We start from the raw sequence: 16,865 nt of genomic DNA, 5'->3' as shown, positions 1-16,865 counted from the left end.
CACCATCCTGGGATTTCCCTCCTCCTAGGAGCCCTGGTGGTGGTATAGTGGTTTCCCGTTGACTGTGAACTGCAGCATGGCTGGCAGTTCGAAACCACATTACCAGTAGCTCCATGGGAGAAAGAGTGGGCTTTCTACTCCCATAACCAGTTACAGCCTTGGAAGTCCATGGGGGTTGACCTGAGTCAGTACTGACTCCATGGCCGTGAGAGGATGCACAGGTCTGGGGTGTAGGCTGGTGCCTTCTGGAAGGGTGCTGGCTATGACCCACCAGGCCTTTTAGTAGCCACATGGCTTTGCAGTAAATGGCATTTTTGCTCCTCTGGCCCCACTTTTGCCTGGAGGCAGGGGTCAGATGTGCCTCCACATGCCATCTTTCTTTACCAACACCCCATCCCCACCGGCACTCTCCTACTCGCTGGGCTCACAGGACGCCCTGGCAACACTCACAGTGAAGGGGGTGCTTAGAAAAGTTAATAGGCACCACACATCAGGTTCAGCCCACAGTAAGGATGCAGCGACTGGTCCAGAGCAGCGCCTCTCCGCAGCCTGCAGCCAAGTCTCTCCCATCTCAGCCTCCCGGCCATGTGGTCCCTGCGCCTTCGGCTCCATGGGTCAAGAGCCTCCCCGTCCCACAGTCTCGGGCCAGATGAGGAGAAGGCACCCTATCGTCTTGGCATGGCTCTGAGTCCCTGGACCACTATCTCTGGGGCCTCTGGTCTTGGCCTCCGTCACTACAGATGGAGATCTAGGACCTGCTCTTCCAAGGTCCTCTAGGCTTCTCTGCTGATCCCACCCAGTCCCTGGGGAGTGACACAGACTTGAGTAGATCACAGTGTGATCTACAGTGAAGAGCTTGGTCAGACCTTACACTGCACCATGGGTTTCCTAATCCTTGAAGTTAGCGTCGCCAGACAGAGGCCGGAAAGAGATCCACATTCAACAGGAGGACTTCAACCCCTAAAGAAAGCGTAGCCCCAAAGACAGAAAGTACACCAGCGGTCCTTAGCAGCCTTCTACTGAGTAACATGATTCCGAGCGCCCCACAGCGTGGTGGTCATAGGCTCGCCACACAGGCTGTGGTTGGAATGGACCTCATTAGGTTCATCCCCTGAGCAGCTGAGGGAGCGGAGCTGCGACTGACATTGGCGAGCAGATGTTTGTGTGGGAGGTCTCTGGGGCACGAACCCACAAGTGGGATGTGCTGGGCTCTGTGGAAACTCTTGAACAAATTGAAGAACGTTTCCAGAACTGCACCCTTGTACAGTCTCGTCAGCAACCCTCTAGAACAGAGCGGAACTGCTCTGGAGGGTTTCTACGCCTGCGCGTCTTTGCACACACTCGGGGCCACAGCTTTCACCCCCAGAGATGTTGGTGGGTTCAAACCACCCACCTTCAGTCAGCAGCCAAACACTTAACCAGCAAGCCACCAGGGCTCCTTTACTAATTCATCTCACTGCCATTGACTCGTTCAGCTCTTAGTGACCCTGTGGGACCCAGCAGCACTGCGCCTGTGGGTTGCCGAGGCCGTACCTAGGACCCAGCAGCACGCGCCTGTGGGTCTCCGAGGCCATATCTCTTTACAGAAGTAGACGGCATTCTCCTGTGCACCGGCTCCACTGATGTGTTTGGACCCCTGCCTTTTGCAGGAAGTATAATTCCAGAAAGTATAATTCCAGGGTGGCCAGTGTGATTCACAAGTAATGAGCCACCATTTGGACAGATTTGAGTTCTCAGGCCAGCGTGGTCCCAGTGTGAGGTTCTTAGAGTATCACCTGAGCACCGGGAAGGGTACAAATGGTTACGTGGCCAGCCACTAACTAAACAGCTGGCTCTAGGAGCGCCGTGGACAAAGGCCTGCGCAGCCACTTCGGGGGTCTGGGCCCCTGAGGGCCTGGTGGAGCAGTTCCCTCCCAGAGGACGCGTGTTGCCTGAGGCAGAATGGACTGGCAGCGGCTGTGCTTTGTTTGCAGGGCACTCGTTCCCGCCACTCCAGATAGCCTGGCTGCTTATAGCTTTGCCTTCACACCCAGGATCCAGGAATATTGACAACCAAATTTTCTGTGAGTGCTAATCTGGGCACCAACCCGGGTCCCTTCAGCCGGTCAGTCTCCTTTCCCTTCACTTGGAGCACGCCGCTCCAGGGCGCCTCCCCTCCCCCAGCCACTGTCCTTCAGCTCCTTGCCCCTCCCCTGTGCTGGTCTGTGTAGAAGGATGGGTCCCATGAGCATTCCAGGGAATCATTCTGATTCAGCCCCATGTCGATCGTCTCTTTGACCTTTGTGTGCTGGGTGAGGACATGGTGTAACTAAGAAGAGTCATGCCAAGAGGCAGCTGCCAGGAAATTTCTAGAATACAAACAGGTTAAAATGCCAGGCTATTGTTCTGCCCACAAAGAACAACATACAAGACAACACTCAGACGGAGTCCCAGGTTATCTGTGCAGCACAAAATGTTTTATGAGTATTGTGTGCGGTCAGGCGGATCGACGATTTGCTCAGCACACAGACTGAGTAAGATGGTGCGAGGGTACAGCCCAGGTGCACACCTTTCCTGACTTTGTACCTCATTAGTTCTGTTCACGTAACTGCCTCTGGATGCATGTACAGGTTGCACGTGAGCACAGTGAAATGCTCTGGAAATTGCATTCTTTCTCAAGGCTATGCCTCACACTTTATGATCCAGTGTCCAAAGCCTTGGCATTATCAATAACACCCAAGCAGACATCTTTCTACTATTCTCTGCGATCACCCACGATCCATCTGACATCAGCAGTGATATATGCCTTATTCCACATCCTCTTCTGAATCCAGCCTGAACCTCTGACAGCTCCCTTTCAGTGTACTACCACAACTGGCGTTAGGCGACCTTCAGCAGAGAGAGAGAGAGAGAGAGAGTGTGTGTGTGTGTGTGTGTGTGTGTGTGTGTGTGTGTGATATCAGTGATGTTTCTGTAACTTGAGCAGTCTATTGGGTCACCTTTCTCTGGAAAGGCACACACGTATGGATCTCTTCCGGTCAGTTGGCCAGGAAGCTGACTTCCCAATTTCTGGGCCTAGACGAGTGAGTGCTTCCTGTGCTTCATCAGCATCTCATGTTGAAGCATCTCATCAATTCCTGGAGCCTTGTTTTGGGCTAATGTTTTCAGTGCAGTTGGATTTCTTCCTTCAGTACCTGTGGTTCTTGGTCATATGCTACTTCTTGAAATGGTTGAATGTCAGCTAGTCTTTTTGGTACAGAGAATCTGTATTCTTTCCATCTTCTCTTGATGCTTCCTGAATCATTGAATATTTTGCTTCTAAAATCTTTCAGAATAAAACCTCAAGGCTTGATTTTCCCCCTGGAGTTCTTTCAGTTTCAGATGTGCTGAGCATGTCCTTCCCTTTTGGTTTCTAACGCTCGGGCTGTGCACATTTCATTTGGGTGTTTGACTCTGTCTTCCAGAGCTGCTCTTTGACTTGGCCATTTCCTCCGCTTGCCTTCGTTGCGCTACGATTAAGAGCAAGTTTCAGAGTCTCTTCTGACATCCACGGTGACTTTCCTTTCCTTTTCATGACCGTGTGCTTTCTTCATGAATGATGCTCTTGATGCCCTCCCACGGCCCATCGGGTCTTGTATCATTGGTACTCCGTGAATCAAGTATGTCCTTGAGATGTTCCTAAAATTCAGGTGAGATGTGCTCAAAGTTGAAGTTTGGTTCTCATGGGCTTGTTTTACTTTTCTTCAACTTCAACCTGAACTTGATGGTCTGTTCCACAGTCAGCTCGTGGCCTTGTTTTAGCTCCTGACATTGAGCTCTGTTTTCTCTTCCCATGGAGGGAGTGGATTTGATTTCCAGGTTCCATCTGGGGACACCCAAGTTGTCTTACCTGCTGTGCAAAAAGTCGTCACGACAAAGAAGTCGCTGGTCTTACAGATTCTCTCACGGGAGCCCACCAACACCCACAGTACTGATCTTTATGCACGGTGGTGCACCTTAAAGACTTCCCATTTCCGTAGGCTCATACTTCGTGCATTCCAAGTTCCAATTATTAATGGATGTTTGCATCTGTTTCTTCTCCTTTTTGAGTCACACCCATCAGCAAATGAAGGTCCCAAAGCCTGTACGCCCATAGCCTTCCCTCTCTGCGTGTGATTACGATCAACTAACTCTACGTTGAGAAGGCAGCTCTTCCTCTGTCTTATTCTGAGTGCCTTCTGGCTTGCAGGGCTCTTCTGGCTCTCTGTCTCTCTGGCAGTGTTCTGCTTCTGTTCCTGAGACCTTCAGTGTGTAACAGTGTTTTGATGAGATCTGTAGGCTCCTTCCTAGACCTTCCTGATAGTCTGCTCTTGGTCTGGATGCTCCGCTGAAACCTGTTCACTTTGGGCGACCCAGCCAGTATTTGAAACACCTGTGGCACAGCTTCCAGCTTCCCCGGAGCACACAAGCCGCCACAGTGTGACAGAGTTACAGGCAAGCGGTGACTGTACGGTACGGTGCTGGTATAGGGGTACATATTTAACGCCTACAGGAATCTGGCCCATGGTGAGGGGTGTGTGCTTGTTAGCTATTGTTGATAATGTTACTACTTTCTGCTGCACATTAAGTACATTCTAGTCATATTATTGGATGAACTAGGCATTCAGGCATGCCCTGGGAAACTTCCATATGTGAGGGGACTTCACAGAACTCATGGGGAAATGTACTGAACAGATAATAGACTTTTCCACCACCTATCTGAAGCCCCGTTGGATACAGCTTTTTTTCTACAGAAAGTGTGGTCCAGATGGCAGCGGTTTACAGATACATTTACTGAGGGAGCCTTGGAGCACAAGGTGGTATCAAGTAAAATCGGTGAGGACCAAATCCAGGGCCCCTGGTGGTGCAGTGTTTCAGCGGTAACTGCGGAGAAAGATGTGGCAGTCTGCTGCGCTGGACCTGACCGCCCTGGGGTGATAGGACACTTGCCTGTCCCCCTCCCTCCCTCATTCACTGTCTCCACATCACTTTCTACGCATCGCGAACCTGCCGGGTAGAGTAGACGTGACCCTGGGGAGATAGGGCACTTGCTTATCCCCCTCCCTCCCTCATTCATGTCTCCACATCACTTTCTACTCGTAGCGAACCTGCTGGGCAGAGCAGACGTGGCCCTGTGAGTTCTCAAGCCTGCACATCTTTACAGGAGCAGAAAATCTCATCTTTCTCCTGTGGAATGCCTGGTAGTTTTGAACTGCGGACCTTGCCATTCGCAGCCTGCTATGCCACCCGGGCTCCTTTTCTCTGCCCTCTCAGGGGGCCATGAGCTGGGGTCTTCACAGCAGCCCCAGCATCGTACCTGCTTGATGGAAACCATTGGCTGACTCCCTCCTCACAGGCATCGATCCGGCCATCTCTCCCCACAGGCGTGAGGAGCCCAAGTGCTGGAGGTGACATGTGCATTAGGGTATCTTCTTCTGGGCTGCCTGGAAAAGAATAGTGTGGCTCATATCCATGGAACTGTCTCCTGGAGGAGAACTCTGCTCTTTATTGTTCTTGTAAACCCTGGTCCCCCAGAAGTTAATGCACAGCCAGGGTTCCAATCTCCAGAAACACAGAGCCACACCTGCTTGCCGCTTTGATGCGAATGTTTCCCTCAGTCACCTAGGGGCAACCGAGTCAAGACGGCAAATACAGGGCTTAACCGCAGCAGGCACCAAGACTGCGCGTACACCAGAGCCTGTCTTAGACGAAGATGTGCAAGTGCAAAGAGCCGAGGGCTGCGCCTGTGCCAGAGAAACGCCCCCTGGCGTTACTGTACGCAAATTCAAATCGGTTGCTTTGTGGAGTTAAAAAACTTAGATCCTCAGTTTTTAAACATCGGAGATTATAAAGAAACAAGACAATAGCTAGTTACTGCTGCCTGGTTGATTCCAGGGCATAATGACCTAAGTGGCAGAGCCGAGCTGCCCCTCTGGAGCAGAATGCCAGCACTTGTCCATTCCAGCTGCTGACCTGCCCCACAGAGTGCTCTGTCCCCTGCATCACCAGGTCTCTAGAAACTAGAAATACAAACCAACAGACCCAGTCTATTAAATTCGGAGCCTGGTGGCACTGGGGGAAGAATTGGGCTGCCAATCTCCAGGTTGGCAGTTCAAATCCACCAACAGCTCTTTGGGGCACAAATGAAACCATCCACTCATGTAAAGATTATTGACTTAAAAAAAAAACTTTAAAGCTGTATAGGCCTGGGAACCCTGTCTAGGCCACTGTGAGTTGAAATTAACGGATGGCAGTGGGTTTGCCGTGGCGTGGCTAGATTTCTCATCTCTCACTGCCATCGAGCAGTGCTGACTCATAGTGATCCCGTAGGACAGGATAGAACTGTTTCTGTGGGTGTCTGAGACTGGAACTCTTGGCTGGAGTAGACAGCCCCATCTTTCTCCCAGGGAGCGGCTGGTGGCTTCAAACTGCTGACCTTGCAGTTAGCAGTCCTACGCATAATCACTAGGCCACCAGTGCTCCTGAAAGGGGACAGTCCTCGGACACCCTCCTACTGTAGGTGGGAATCACTGACTTTAGCCACCCAGCCTTTCTAGCATTTTGGAAGATCCATTCATATCTGACTTGGGACCAGCGGCCACCTCTCGATTACAAGTCAGATGTGTGCCCATCTCGCTGCAGCATACCCCACCAAATGGAGCCCCTTCAGCTTCAGTTTCCCTGAGCCCCTGCTTCCTGAGGCAGGAGGGCACTGTCCAGGCGAGGACTGGTCTGATCTTCCTGGCCTCCTCTGTGGCAGCACATGCCTCTTGGTCAGTCTTCTGAAGCGTCAGCAGAAAGGACAGCCCGGCCTTCTGGCCTGGACACTGGCCCCTCAGAGCTGCAAGCCGCCTTCTCACAGCGACCGGTTCTGAGAAGTTTTGTGGTGAAGAAACTTGTGACTTTTCTCAACCACATTTCCACATTTATTTTACAGTAAACAGGGATCTCTTCCTTTTTGGTTCACATCTGCTTCTGTGACCCTCAGCTGCTAGTCGGTCGATTCTGGAGGATTTTGTCACAAAAGTTGCGTGAATTCTGAGGGCACAGCAAGGCCTCTGGAGAACGACGCGAGTGAGTGTAGAGGAGCGAGGGAAGGTTTAGAGGTGATCTGATGTGCACGGGGCTCTCGGGGGCTCTCTTCTGTACCGGGTGCAGACATTGCATGGAATAATGCCGTTATCTTTTCATTTCATTTTCCTATGACCTTTTGGGAGCCCCACTGTAGCCCCACTAAATGCCAAACCCCTGCTGTTGAGTCGGTTCTGATGCTTACAGGCCTAGAAGCCAGAGTAGGACCGCCTTATAGGGCAGAAGCTGACCCTCATCCTTGTCCTTTTCAGAACTCTGGCTTCCCAAAGCGGGTTGGCCGCTGCAGCTCCTGGCTGGAATAGAGCTTTTGCCAGAGCTGTAGCAAAGCTCCCTGGGGGTGTAGTGAGGTAGGCGTTGGGCTGCTAACCACAGCTCAGCAGTTTGAAACCCCTGACTGCTCCTCAGAAGAAAGATGAGGCCTGTCCCCTTCCACAAAGACGGACAGTCCGGGAAGCCCCCAGGCAGTTCTGCTCGGCCCGCTCGGGCCTCCACGAGTTGGATCCACCGGAAGGCAGCAAGTTTGGTTTGTGGAGTGCTCCCTCACTGAGGTCCTACTGTGTGTGAGGAAAGGGTCTGGCGCCCAGTTGGTATTCTGTGTGTTTCCTTTCCCGTCGGCTTCAGACCAAAACGTTGACCCCAGCCTGGTTCTCCCCTGAAACATGTGAGAATGAGCTGTGGATAAAGGGGGGAACACCTCCCAGCGCCCCCTGGACTGCTCGATGGGTGGTGGTCAGTTCCTTATCTTAGCTCTGGCACGCCGGGCTGACAGCACTGATTGTACTGAATGTTGCTCTTAATTGAGTGAGTCGTGAGATCTCAAAGATCCTAGATACAGATGGGTCCCAGAGGACGGGCCTGAGCTCTGCTCAGACCAGCCGGCAGTTGATGGGGCCCATAGGAAGTTGGGGGCCTGTGGCCTGTGCTCACGTGGTGACACAGGTAACCTGGGTCCGGCCGCAGGAACGCTAGGGAGACCTAATGCCCTGATTGTCAGTCATCTCAAGTCAAAGTCACATGGACACGAAGCCCACCGGAGTGGGGCTTGACTCAAGAGACAGGTTAAGGCTGATTGGTAAGCCCCTCACGAAAGCTGTTGTATTGTCTTGGGGAATTTTCACTTTACCAGCATTGATTTCCCAGACAGATTTTCAGGTAAATGGACTTGGTAAAGACCGTAAAAGAGGAAGCATATTATATAGTTGGCAATCGGCTTTTCTAAACTGATGGAGGTTATGGTGATGATAATGGTCATTTTTAGTGGCAAATGAGGTCATTCTTAGATGGACTTTTCTAAATGATGGAGGTTATGGTGGTGATAATGGTCATGTGTAGTGGTTAATGAGGTCATTCTGAGATGCCCTTCACTAACTGTGTTAAATACTGTGCTGGAGGATATGAACTTGAAGTGTACTTACAGGAATCCAAAGCTTTCTGTTTCCTCCTTCCTCGTGGGGGTGGGGCCAGTTTACTCAGAATCCCAGTAGTGGAACCCACTGTGACCAAGGGTGCATCTTGATAACCCCAGCAGCTTCTTGCTCATGCTCAGCCCTTAAAAAGTCATTGTGTTTTTAACTAGTGGGACCGTCCTTATGCTTTAAACAGTGCTGTGTGTTGTTTGGAAGGTGGTGTTGGTTCACCTGGGTTCCGTGTTCAGGAAGTCCGAGGTGGTCTGAGACCAGGATGTTGTGGCTGTCCTTTATCAAGCCGGGGGTGGGGGTGGGGTGTCAGGATGGCGTGTAAATGGCTCTGCGGGGAGAACTGGGAGTCCTTCCAAGGGCTCACTCCATCGTGGGCTTTGTGGTTGTACAGAAGTGCGGGCGAGACGGAACGGAACCCAGGTGCATTTTCTCCCCTGAAAGTTCAGTCTGTTTTCACGATGGACAGCGTCTTCACAGCTGCCTCGGGACGTGGGGAAGGCTTCCTGAGCGTCTCCGGCCCTAATTATTCCCTCATCTGCTGCTGTTCAGAATCTTGAGGCATTATTTCATCTGGGGAGGATTGGGCTCCAGAGAAGAAGCCACAGTGTAGACTAGGGGACAGGTGAGGGGGTGGTACGCAGAGCTGTCCAGGCAAAAAGGAGGCAGAGGCAAGGGAGGGCTTTGAGCTCTGAGGAACTGAAAGGAGCAGCATGTGATTGGAGCTGGGGGCGGGGGGAGGGCATGGCAGGGAGAGTCCTCCACTCCATATCCTTGAAGGAATCCCAGGGCTCGCATGGGGGGGGGGGCTGGGGCGCTGGTAATGAATGCCTGTCTAAACCAGTTGATTGGGTATACAGCACCCGTGTGTGGCAGCTTGGACCAGCCTGTAAGGCATGGACCACCAGGTCTTTCCCCTGGGCACCACGGGTAGGCCTGAACCACCAACCTTTCTGTTAGCCATTGAGCCACTGCAGCTGTGGGCCAGCAGCCCCTTCACATGGGGCGGCTATTGTGTTAGGTGCCATCAGCAACCCACGCACAGCAGGGCGAAACCCCACTCCCTGGCCTCACCACTGCGGATGTACCAGAGCCCCTTGTGCTGCCACTATGTCCACCCATCTCCTGGTTTTCGATGATGTCCTTTTCCGGGGTCTGGTCTCTCCTAACAACATGTCCAAAGGACATGTGATGCAAGACCTGGAATACAGCCACCCACACGCTAAATGACAGGCTGTTTAGTGACTATGGCTTCAGACGCTATACTGGCCCCACCCCCACCCCCCGCAAGCCAGAATCTCCGGCTCCCACAGCTTCCCTTCTGTGGTTCCCCACGCAGTCAGCGTCACACGGCAGTGAGTGTGGTTTGGGGCAGTTGGCCCAGCGAGTGTGGAGGAGCCCCTTCCAGTGCTCACGAGTCTCACCAGAGCCTCAAGGCCGTGGGGTTTTTAAGGGACTTAAGTTGTTTTGACAATTTGACTACCAAACACAGTGTCTTCCTGAGAAAATGTTTGAATAAATGAATAATTTGTATAAAGCTTATGGAATACCTTTAATTGTTAGAGCTTCTTTAGCCCTGCAGTTTGAATAATTTATTTTAAATCAGTCCTATGTAGAAGAATGAGGATGTTTTTCTTCCCCCTCATTCCATGCTTCTTGTACATTACAGTGTAAAAATATTCAAACTATGTCATTCATAAATCCTTAAGTTTAGAAAATGCAAGGAATATGCCTGGTGGTGAGGTGGGTAAAGCATTGGGTTGCCGCAAGGTCAGCAGTTCGAGGCTCCTCCAGCCCCTCTCAGGAGAAAACGAGGCTGTCTGCTCCCATAGAGAGGGACAGCTCCAAACGTGGGGTGTGTGGGAACGGACCACGTGCCCATAGGATAAGTGGTAACGCTGCTGTGTTTTAAGCTCATAGCCTGGCAGAGAATGGATCAAGTAGCTGTTTTAGCAGAATATCACTTTTGGAAAATGCTGTTCACTTTCAGATGCAGTGAAGGAGAGTGTGCAGAGACTGACATCTAAGTTTGGAGCGAGCTGAGTGGTCCCTGTGTTGTTGGGGACTTGGAGATTCCCTGCAGCTTACAGACACAGCTCCGGCCCCGGGTTTTCCTTGTGGTAGCAGCTTACAGACACACAGCACAGGGACACACAGCCGCCGCCTCGATCTGCAGTGCTGCGTGGCCCTCTTGGAGTGTCTGTGTGCCCATTGTGGGGAGTCCCCAAGCGGATGGGATGTGTGCACCCCCCCACCCCACAAACACCGAGGGAGGAAGACGTGGTAGTCGGCTCCCGTCAGTCGCTGTAAAAGCCCACGGGAGCAGCTCTTCTCCTCCGTTGAGTCTGGATGGCAGGGATTTTGTGTGTGCCTTCAGGTCTGTGATGTCATCCTGTGTGTACACCATGTGACTGCCAGAGACATCCTACCTCAGGGGCATCCCGCGTGACCCTGGTATGAGGGGTGGGAAAGTGGGATTCAAAGATGACAGGGTTTCCCACACGCTGTTTGAAGCCCCCTCGTGCACCCTCAGTTCTTGCCCCCGTGACCCCGGGAACCCGGCACAATGTAGACTTTTGGGCCTGACTCCCAGAAATCCTTGAGATCTGCCGGGAGCTTTCACGAGTGCTTTGCCACAGAGTACTGGCCTCCTTTCCATCCGCCGCGAGCTGCTGCCGGCCTTCTCAGAGCAACGAGCATCCCACTGGTCTCTTGTGGGAGGCAGGCTTTGGTCCGAGTCTCCCCATTCTCACCCACACCAGCTTCCTCCTCCCTGACCCCTTCCCTGTCCTCCCACCCTCACCATTGCTGTGCTGGGTGGCCTAGGTTCCAGGTGAGCCTTCTCCCCGTTGGCAGAACCCAGCACAAAGGAACGGTGGGCGGAATGGAGGAAGCCTTCTGTAAACTTGCCGTCTGTGTTCCTCCCACTACCTCGATGGGCCCCTCACTCAGCAGCCTGCCTCGAAGCGAAGGAGAAAACGTGGGATTCATCTGGGCGATCTCAGACCCAGGCCTTGGCAGGTTGGCAGGATGGGAGCCCAGCTCGGCCAGCTGCTCCAAGTGCGACTGGGGCCTTCACCCTGAGCTGCAACGTGGGCATGGCTTTAACCCACAGCAAGCTGGGTTCTTTCCTCTAAGGATTGGGTCGCTCACCAGCTAGGCTTCTGAGAAGGAAGGAGGTTTCTTTCATCTGCTGTTCAAATAGTGATGCCATATCTTCCTCCCGAGGAGGGGCTGGTGGGTTTGAACCACCAACCCTGCAGGCAGTTAACAGCACCACCAGGGTTTGCTAAGGTGGAGCTCACTGAGCATTTTCGGGAGGAAGAGGCTCAGCCCTGGGAACCCTTGGGAGCTCTTCTGCGCTGCTCGAGGGCGGTGGGTCTGAGTGGGAGCTGACTCACTGGCAGTGGGTTGGGGGGTTGTTTGTTTGTTTGGGTCCTCCGATTCAATCACTCCTGCAAACTGCACTTTGAGTTTTTCTTTCTCAAATGCCGCATGTCGAGTGTCTGGTTCCCGTTAGTTCCTGATAGCAGTAGTAAGCTGTGTGGCCGGACTCTGTCGGACTCTGGCTCTCAGTGGTCACGAGGGGCTTCACCAAGTCCCTGGCAGGAGCGAGCGCTTTCGTGAACGCTGTGAAGCCCCCGCGGCTGTCAGGAGGCTCGTCACCCAGCATCGCGGGGCTCTGCTTTGTTGTTTTTCCTGTTCCCTTTTAAAAACACCGATGCTAACCTCAAGGTCAGCTGTTTGAACCCACTAGCCACTCCGCGGAGAAGATGAGGCTGTCTACTCCCATAGAGTGACCGTCTCAGAAACCCACGGGGGCAGTTCTACCCCGTCCCACAGGGTTGCTATATGTCGGTATCGACTCACAGGCAGTGGGATTGAGGCTGCCAGTAGAATGCAAGTTCCCAGGGGGTCCCGCCCGTGCCGTGGCAGGCAGAGCGAGGCTGGTTGTGGTTGTCAGGGGCAAATAAGTCGAATCCCCCAGAGGGAAACCTTGCTGTGTCCTGCGCCAGTCGTCACCGGCACTCCCCCATTGTGAGCACAGCGGCTCCAAGCGTCCTGTCTTTCCTATCAGGGAAAGGGAACTGAAGAAGTGCAGTGGGGAACCTGGGACCTGGCCCAGTTGGAGCTGGAACAATGGCCTTCTCTGTTCTTCACCTATAAAGCACCTTGGGAGGTTAGGTTGCCTCTTCCCGGCTCCACTCAGGACCAGTCCCTAAGGCCTTACTCTCTCTCCTCACCATGGCCCGAGGTCTGGACCCCCGTGTAGGGCTCAGCGAATGAGGTCCAGGCAGTGACCCACCACTCAGGATTCTCAATGGGATCCCACACTCCCCTCTGAGCAAGGTGACAGAGTGAGCACTGGGGAGCGTGTGTCAGTAAGAGCTAGCGTGCCAGTGGGGCTGCTAAGATCCCCCATGTTAGTGATGCGAGTCTGAATACAAAGTGTGTCTTTGACAGTCCCAGTTGAACCTGCAGTCTCCAGGTAGTTGGGTTTGGAAGCATATGCGTTCTGGCTTTCTTTTGTGTGTTTATTGTAGCACACCGACAGATGCGTGCGTGTCTACCTACAAGGGTGCATGAAAGAGCATTGCTCCCAGGGCTCCCGGTTACACCATGTGCTGAAACCTGCCTCTGCCATCAGACAGGTTCTCTCGGGAAGACGCTTGTCTTGGTCTCCTTAGGGGGCCCTTAAAAAGAAGCCTAATCAAAACTGTGCCTTCTGAGGGGTCTGCTTGGCCAGCCAGTCCAATGGGAAGGCAGAGGGGTCCGCTCAGAAGGAGATTACAAAGTGGGTGGTCTGGACTTTTCCTAAGGGCCGTGAGACAACCATAGGAGCTTATTCCGAGCAAGTTTTAAGACAATGGAAAACCGACCAGGAACATTGTGCCAGTGATCTCCCCGCTCACCCCCAACATAACAAGGCGCCTGCTCACGAGAACTGCAGTGAGAAACCCCACCTGCCCTGCACCCCAGCTTTGCCCTGCAGGCTTCTCTCTCGTAGCCCAAACCCCAAGACCGTCGAAAGGAAAGAGATGGGAACGCCCGTCCGCCCACGTGGACGTGGTGCCCTCGGTGCAGGCGCACAGAGGGAAGGCAGCACAGCCCCCGGCGGCCCAGGCCCAGGCGGAGGCCAGGTCTAGAAACATTAGATGCCTTTTGTTTCATGAAGGGTCTGTGATTCTGAGGCTAAACTTTCTGACTTACCCCGGCTTATTATTGATCTCCTAGAAGGTAAAACCGTTTACTTAGATTTCCATTTCAAGGAAACGTTACACAGTTTAAGTAAACTCGAGTGGCCACCGTGAGTAAGGACACCTGTCAAACAACTACACGGCTTACGTGAAAAGAGCCACGGCTCCCCCTTTCCTTCCAGATAAACCTGCGCCTGATCTTGGTGAGCGGGAAGACGAAGGAGTTCCTCTTTTCTCCCAATGACTCGGCCTCGGACATCGCGAAGCACGTGTATGACAACTGGCCGATGGGTGAGTACAATCAGCAGCTGCTTCCAGTGGGCAGGAGTCCTTGCCCAAGCAGAGCTGTGCCTGAGGGTCAGACAGCTTGCGGGTGTTGATCTTGAGCGAGACCCAGCCGGACACGTCTGACTCGGTCGTTTCCCCGCGTCCCAGAGCGCCACGGATGGCGTTTGTGCGGGTGGACAGCCAGCACGCCGTCTGCGTTGCAGCGTGTCTGACCGCTTCTCTGGGTTCTTTTCAGACTGGGAAGAAGAGCAAGTCAGCAGCCCAAATATCCTCCGGCTCATCTACCAAGGCCGCTTTCTACACGGGAACGTCACACTAGGAGGTAAGAGTCGCCAGGGTCACCGAGGGTCACGTCTGGCCAGTGGTGGTACTGCTAAGCTCTCGGTCACCCCACAACTGATCCGAGGTGGGACAAGATGAGGCTGCTTGCTTCCTTCAAGATTGACAGCCCCAGACCCCTAGGGGCACTGAGTTCTGCTCTGTCTGAATCCAAATGGACTCGGCGGTACTGGGTCTGGTTTGGGTTTCCACGATGGCACTGCTCTTCCTTTGCAGTGCTAGTGCCTCTCATGTTACTAAACGGATGTTGAAAGTCAAGCTCAGTGTGCATTCGGTCTCTCTCTTTGGTATCCCCGCACCTCCACGTTCTGTGAGGCGCCATGGAGGAACAGTGGTTGGAAGCAGTAGGCTCCTAACCAAAGGGTCAGCGGTTCGAACCTCTCAGCTGCGCCACTGTCCGCTTCTGCCCAGATCCCAGCCTTGGAAACTGTGGGCAGTTTCCCTCTGTCCTGCCGGATAGCTGTGAGCCGGAATCCACCCAGTGGCCATGGGCTTGGCTGTGGGTTCTCCATTTGTGCCTGTACTGTGGTAAAGCTTCCATATTCATAAACAACACCGTAAGCCATGTGAGTCTTTATCTTTTATAAATGTCGATTTTATTATGTTTAAGTTAAGATCATGCACACCAAGTAGAAAAGATTTAGAGTTGGTTTCCAAGAGAATAACAAGTGAATTTTTCAGTTTGACTCATGCGAAAGTAGCACTAATTCCTGAACCTAGAGAAACAGCAGAGTGCCGCAGAGCCCTGGTGGTGCAGAAGAGACAGACAGACACAGAGACAGACATGTCTCAGAAACCCACGGGGGGCAGCTCTGCTCCATCCTCTAGGTCTCTGTGGGTCAGAACCGACTGGACAGGGGTTTTGGTCAGCAGACTAGTGACTGAGGAGGAGATTGTGGAGCAGACTGTCTGCCTTGTATCTAGCGCACCGCTCCTGCTTGTGGGACCCTGGGCCCTCTCCACCCACGTGGATGACAGCCGTGCCCACCTTAGAGCCGGGGAGCTTGTGTACATATCTGTGTATCTATCGATCTATGTGTCTGTGTATCTGTCTGTCTGCTTACCTACCCACGCTTCCTCAAACCAACCCCATTGCCATCCACTCAGTTCCGACTCGTTGCCACCTTGCAGGACAGAGCAGAGCTGCCCTGACAGGAGCAGATGGCATCATCTTTCTCCCACAGAGGGGCTCGAACCACCTACCTTTCCATTAGCAGCCCGTGGCCACTGTGCTTCACAGCTCTGGCTTGGCCAGGGGGGACATGCTGTTGTGAGGGGAGAAATGGAGCTCGACGGTGCCCCCTGTGGGGCATTTTCTGTGGTGATCCAGGGCTTGTTTGTTTCCTTTCTTTAGGGTCTGCAAGTAGAATAAGGATTGGGGGCGGGGGAGGTGGGGGGAGAACCGGGGGACACAGAGATGGGTGGGGGTGATGATGTCAAGGGCTCCATTTGGAAAATGATTGTGGTAGCAAATGTACAATTCCACCGGATGTCATTGAACTCTGTGTATTGATCCGAATTTTAAAAAATGAAGTTGGAGTCTAAAAAAGAAAAGGTAATCCATTTAGTTACATATTTGCTTAGGTCTGTTCACCTTCTCTCTAACCAGGACGGTGACAGAGTCTGTCTTTCCGTCAAGATAGGACAGTGTGATATCTTCACTCACCGTACGTCTTGCCAGCTGTTGGGTGGACAGGGTTGCACAAGATGGCGCTTCTTCGAGGCACTCTGGCGTGGCACAGGAGACCCACAGGGCGCACTCCTCAGACCGTGGCGAGGGCCAGCCTAGACCACGTGGAGCAGGCAGACCATGCCCCGCTCACCTCGCCGAGGTCAGGCTGGGTGGCAGTGCTCTGCGCGCCATGGCCTTGGGGTTGCCCATCCTTAACCAGACTGTGCCTCGTGCCTCTTCAGGCAGGAGGAGGCACCGGGGTTTGGAGCTCTTTTCTCCTTTCCGCATGGTTAACGCAAGAGAGCATTATGTGAGGGTGCTGGTGGCCAGTGGCGACCGCTCAGCTGCAGGAGAAAGGCCAGAGATGTGTCCCCATAAAGAGGCCAGGAGCCCTGTGCTCTGCCTCCGTTATGGCCGTCGGCGTTGGCGCGCCTGGGTGCCCACGGTTTCCGGATGCTATTGGAACCAACCTGTTGACTCCGAGTGTGTCAGGGACAGGTCATGCCTTTCCAGCTCAGCCCTTGGAGCATGGGCCTGGGGGCCCCCTGGGACTCCTTCCCAGCTGATGTTGAACAAACCACCCCCGTGATCCTGATGGACGACGACGGACAGCAAGCCTGTGTTCTGGAAACGCTCTGCAGGCTCCAGTGGGAACCAAAAGCACCCCTGGGTGAGGAAGCTGCCTTCTAAGTCCCAGCACCTCACCCGCTTCCCTCTCCGTAGCACCGTCAGCATCAGTATCCACTCGCTGCTCCTACTTTTCTTCCGCCAGAAGACACAGCGTGTGTCCACCACCTCCACAGATGGACGCCGTGGGTCATCACCTGGTGCCTGGCTTTCCACAGGAGGGTCTGAGGTCTTGCT

General features: G+C 53.4%; 1 protein-coding gene across 1 annotated transcript in view; it reads left to right on the top strand.

The window, feature by feature from the left end:
• The window catches only part of UBL3 (ubiquitin like 3), a 50,088-nt gene that overhangs the window by 28,992 nt on the left and 4,231 nt on the right, over positions 1–16,865 (top strand). Inside the window, exons 2-3 of the mRNA XM_075562811.1 lie at positions 13,885–13,993; positions 14,226–14,312. Of these exons, the coding sequence (XP_075418926.1) occupies positions 13,885–13,993; positions 14,226–14,312 (196 nt within the window). The remainder of the gene's footprint in view (positions 1–13,884; positions 13,994–14,225; positions 14,313–16,865) is intronic.

Source organism: Tenrec ecaudatus, chromosome 11, assembly GCF_050624435.1.
Source record: "Tenrec ecaudatus isolate mTenEca1 chromosome 11, mTenEca1.hap1, whole genome shotgun sequence".
Taxonomy (NCBI): Eukaryota; Metazoa; Chordata; class Mammalia; order Afrosoricida; family Tenrecidae; genus Tenrec; species Tenrec ecaudatus.
This window is presented reverse-complemented; position numbering and strand designations above follow the sequence as displayed.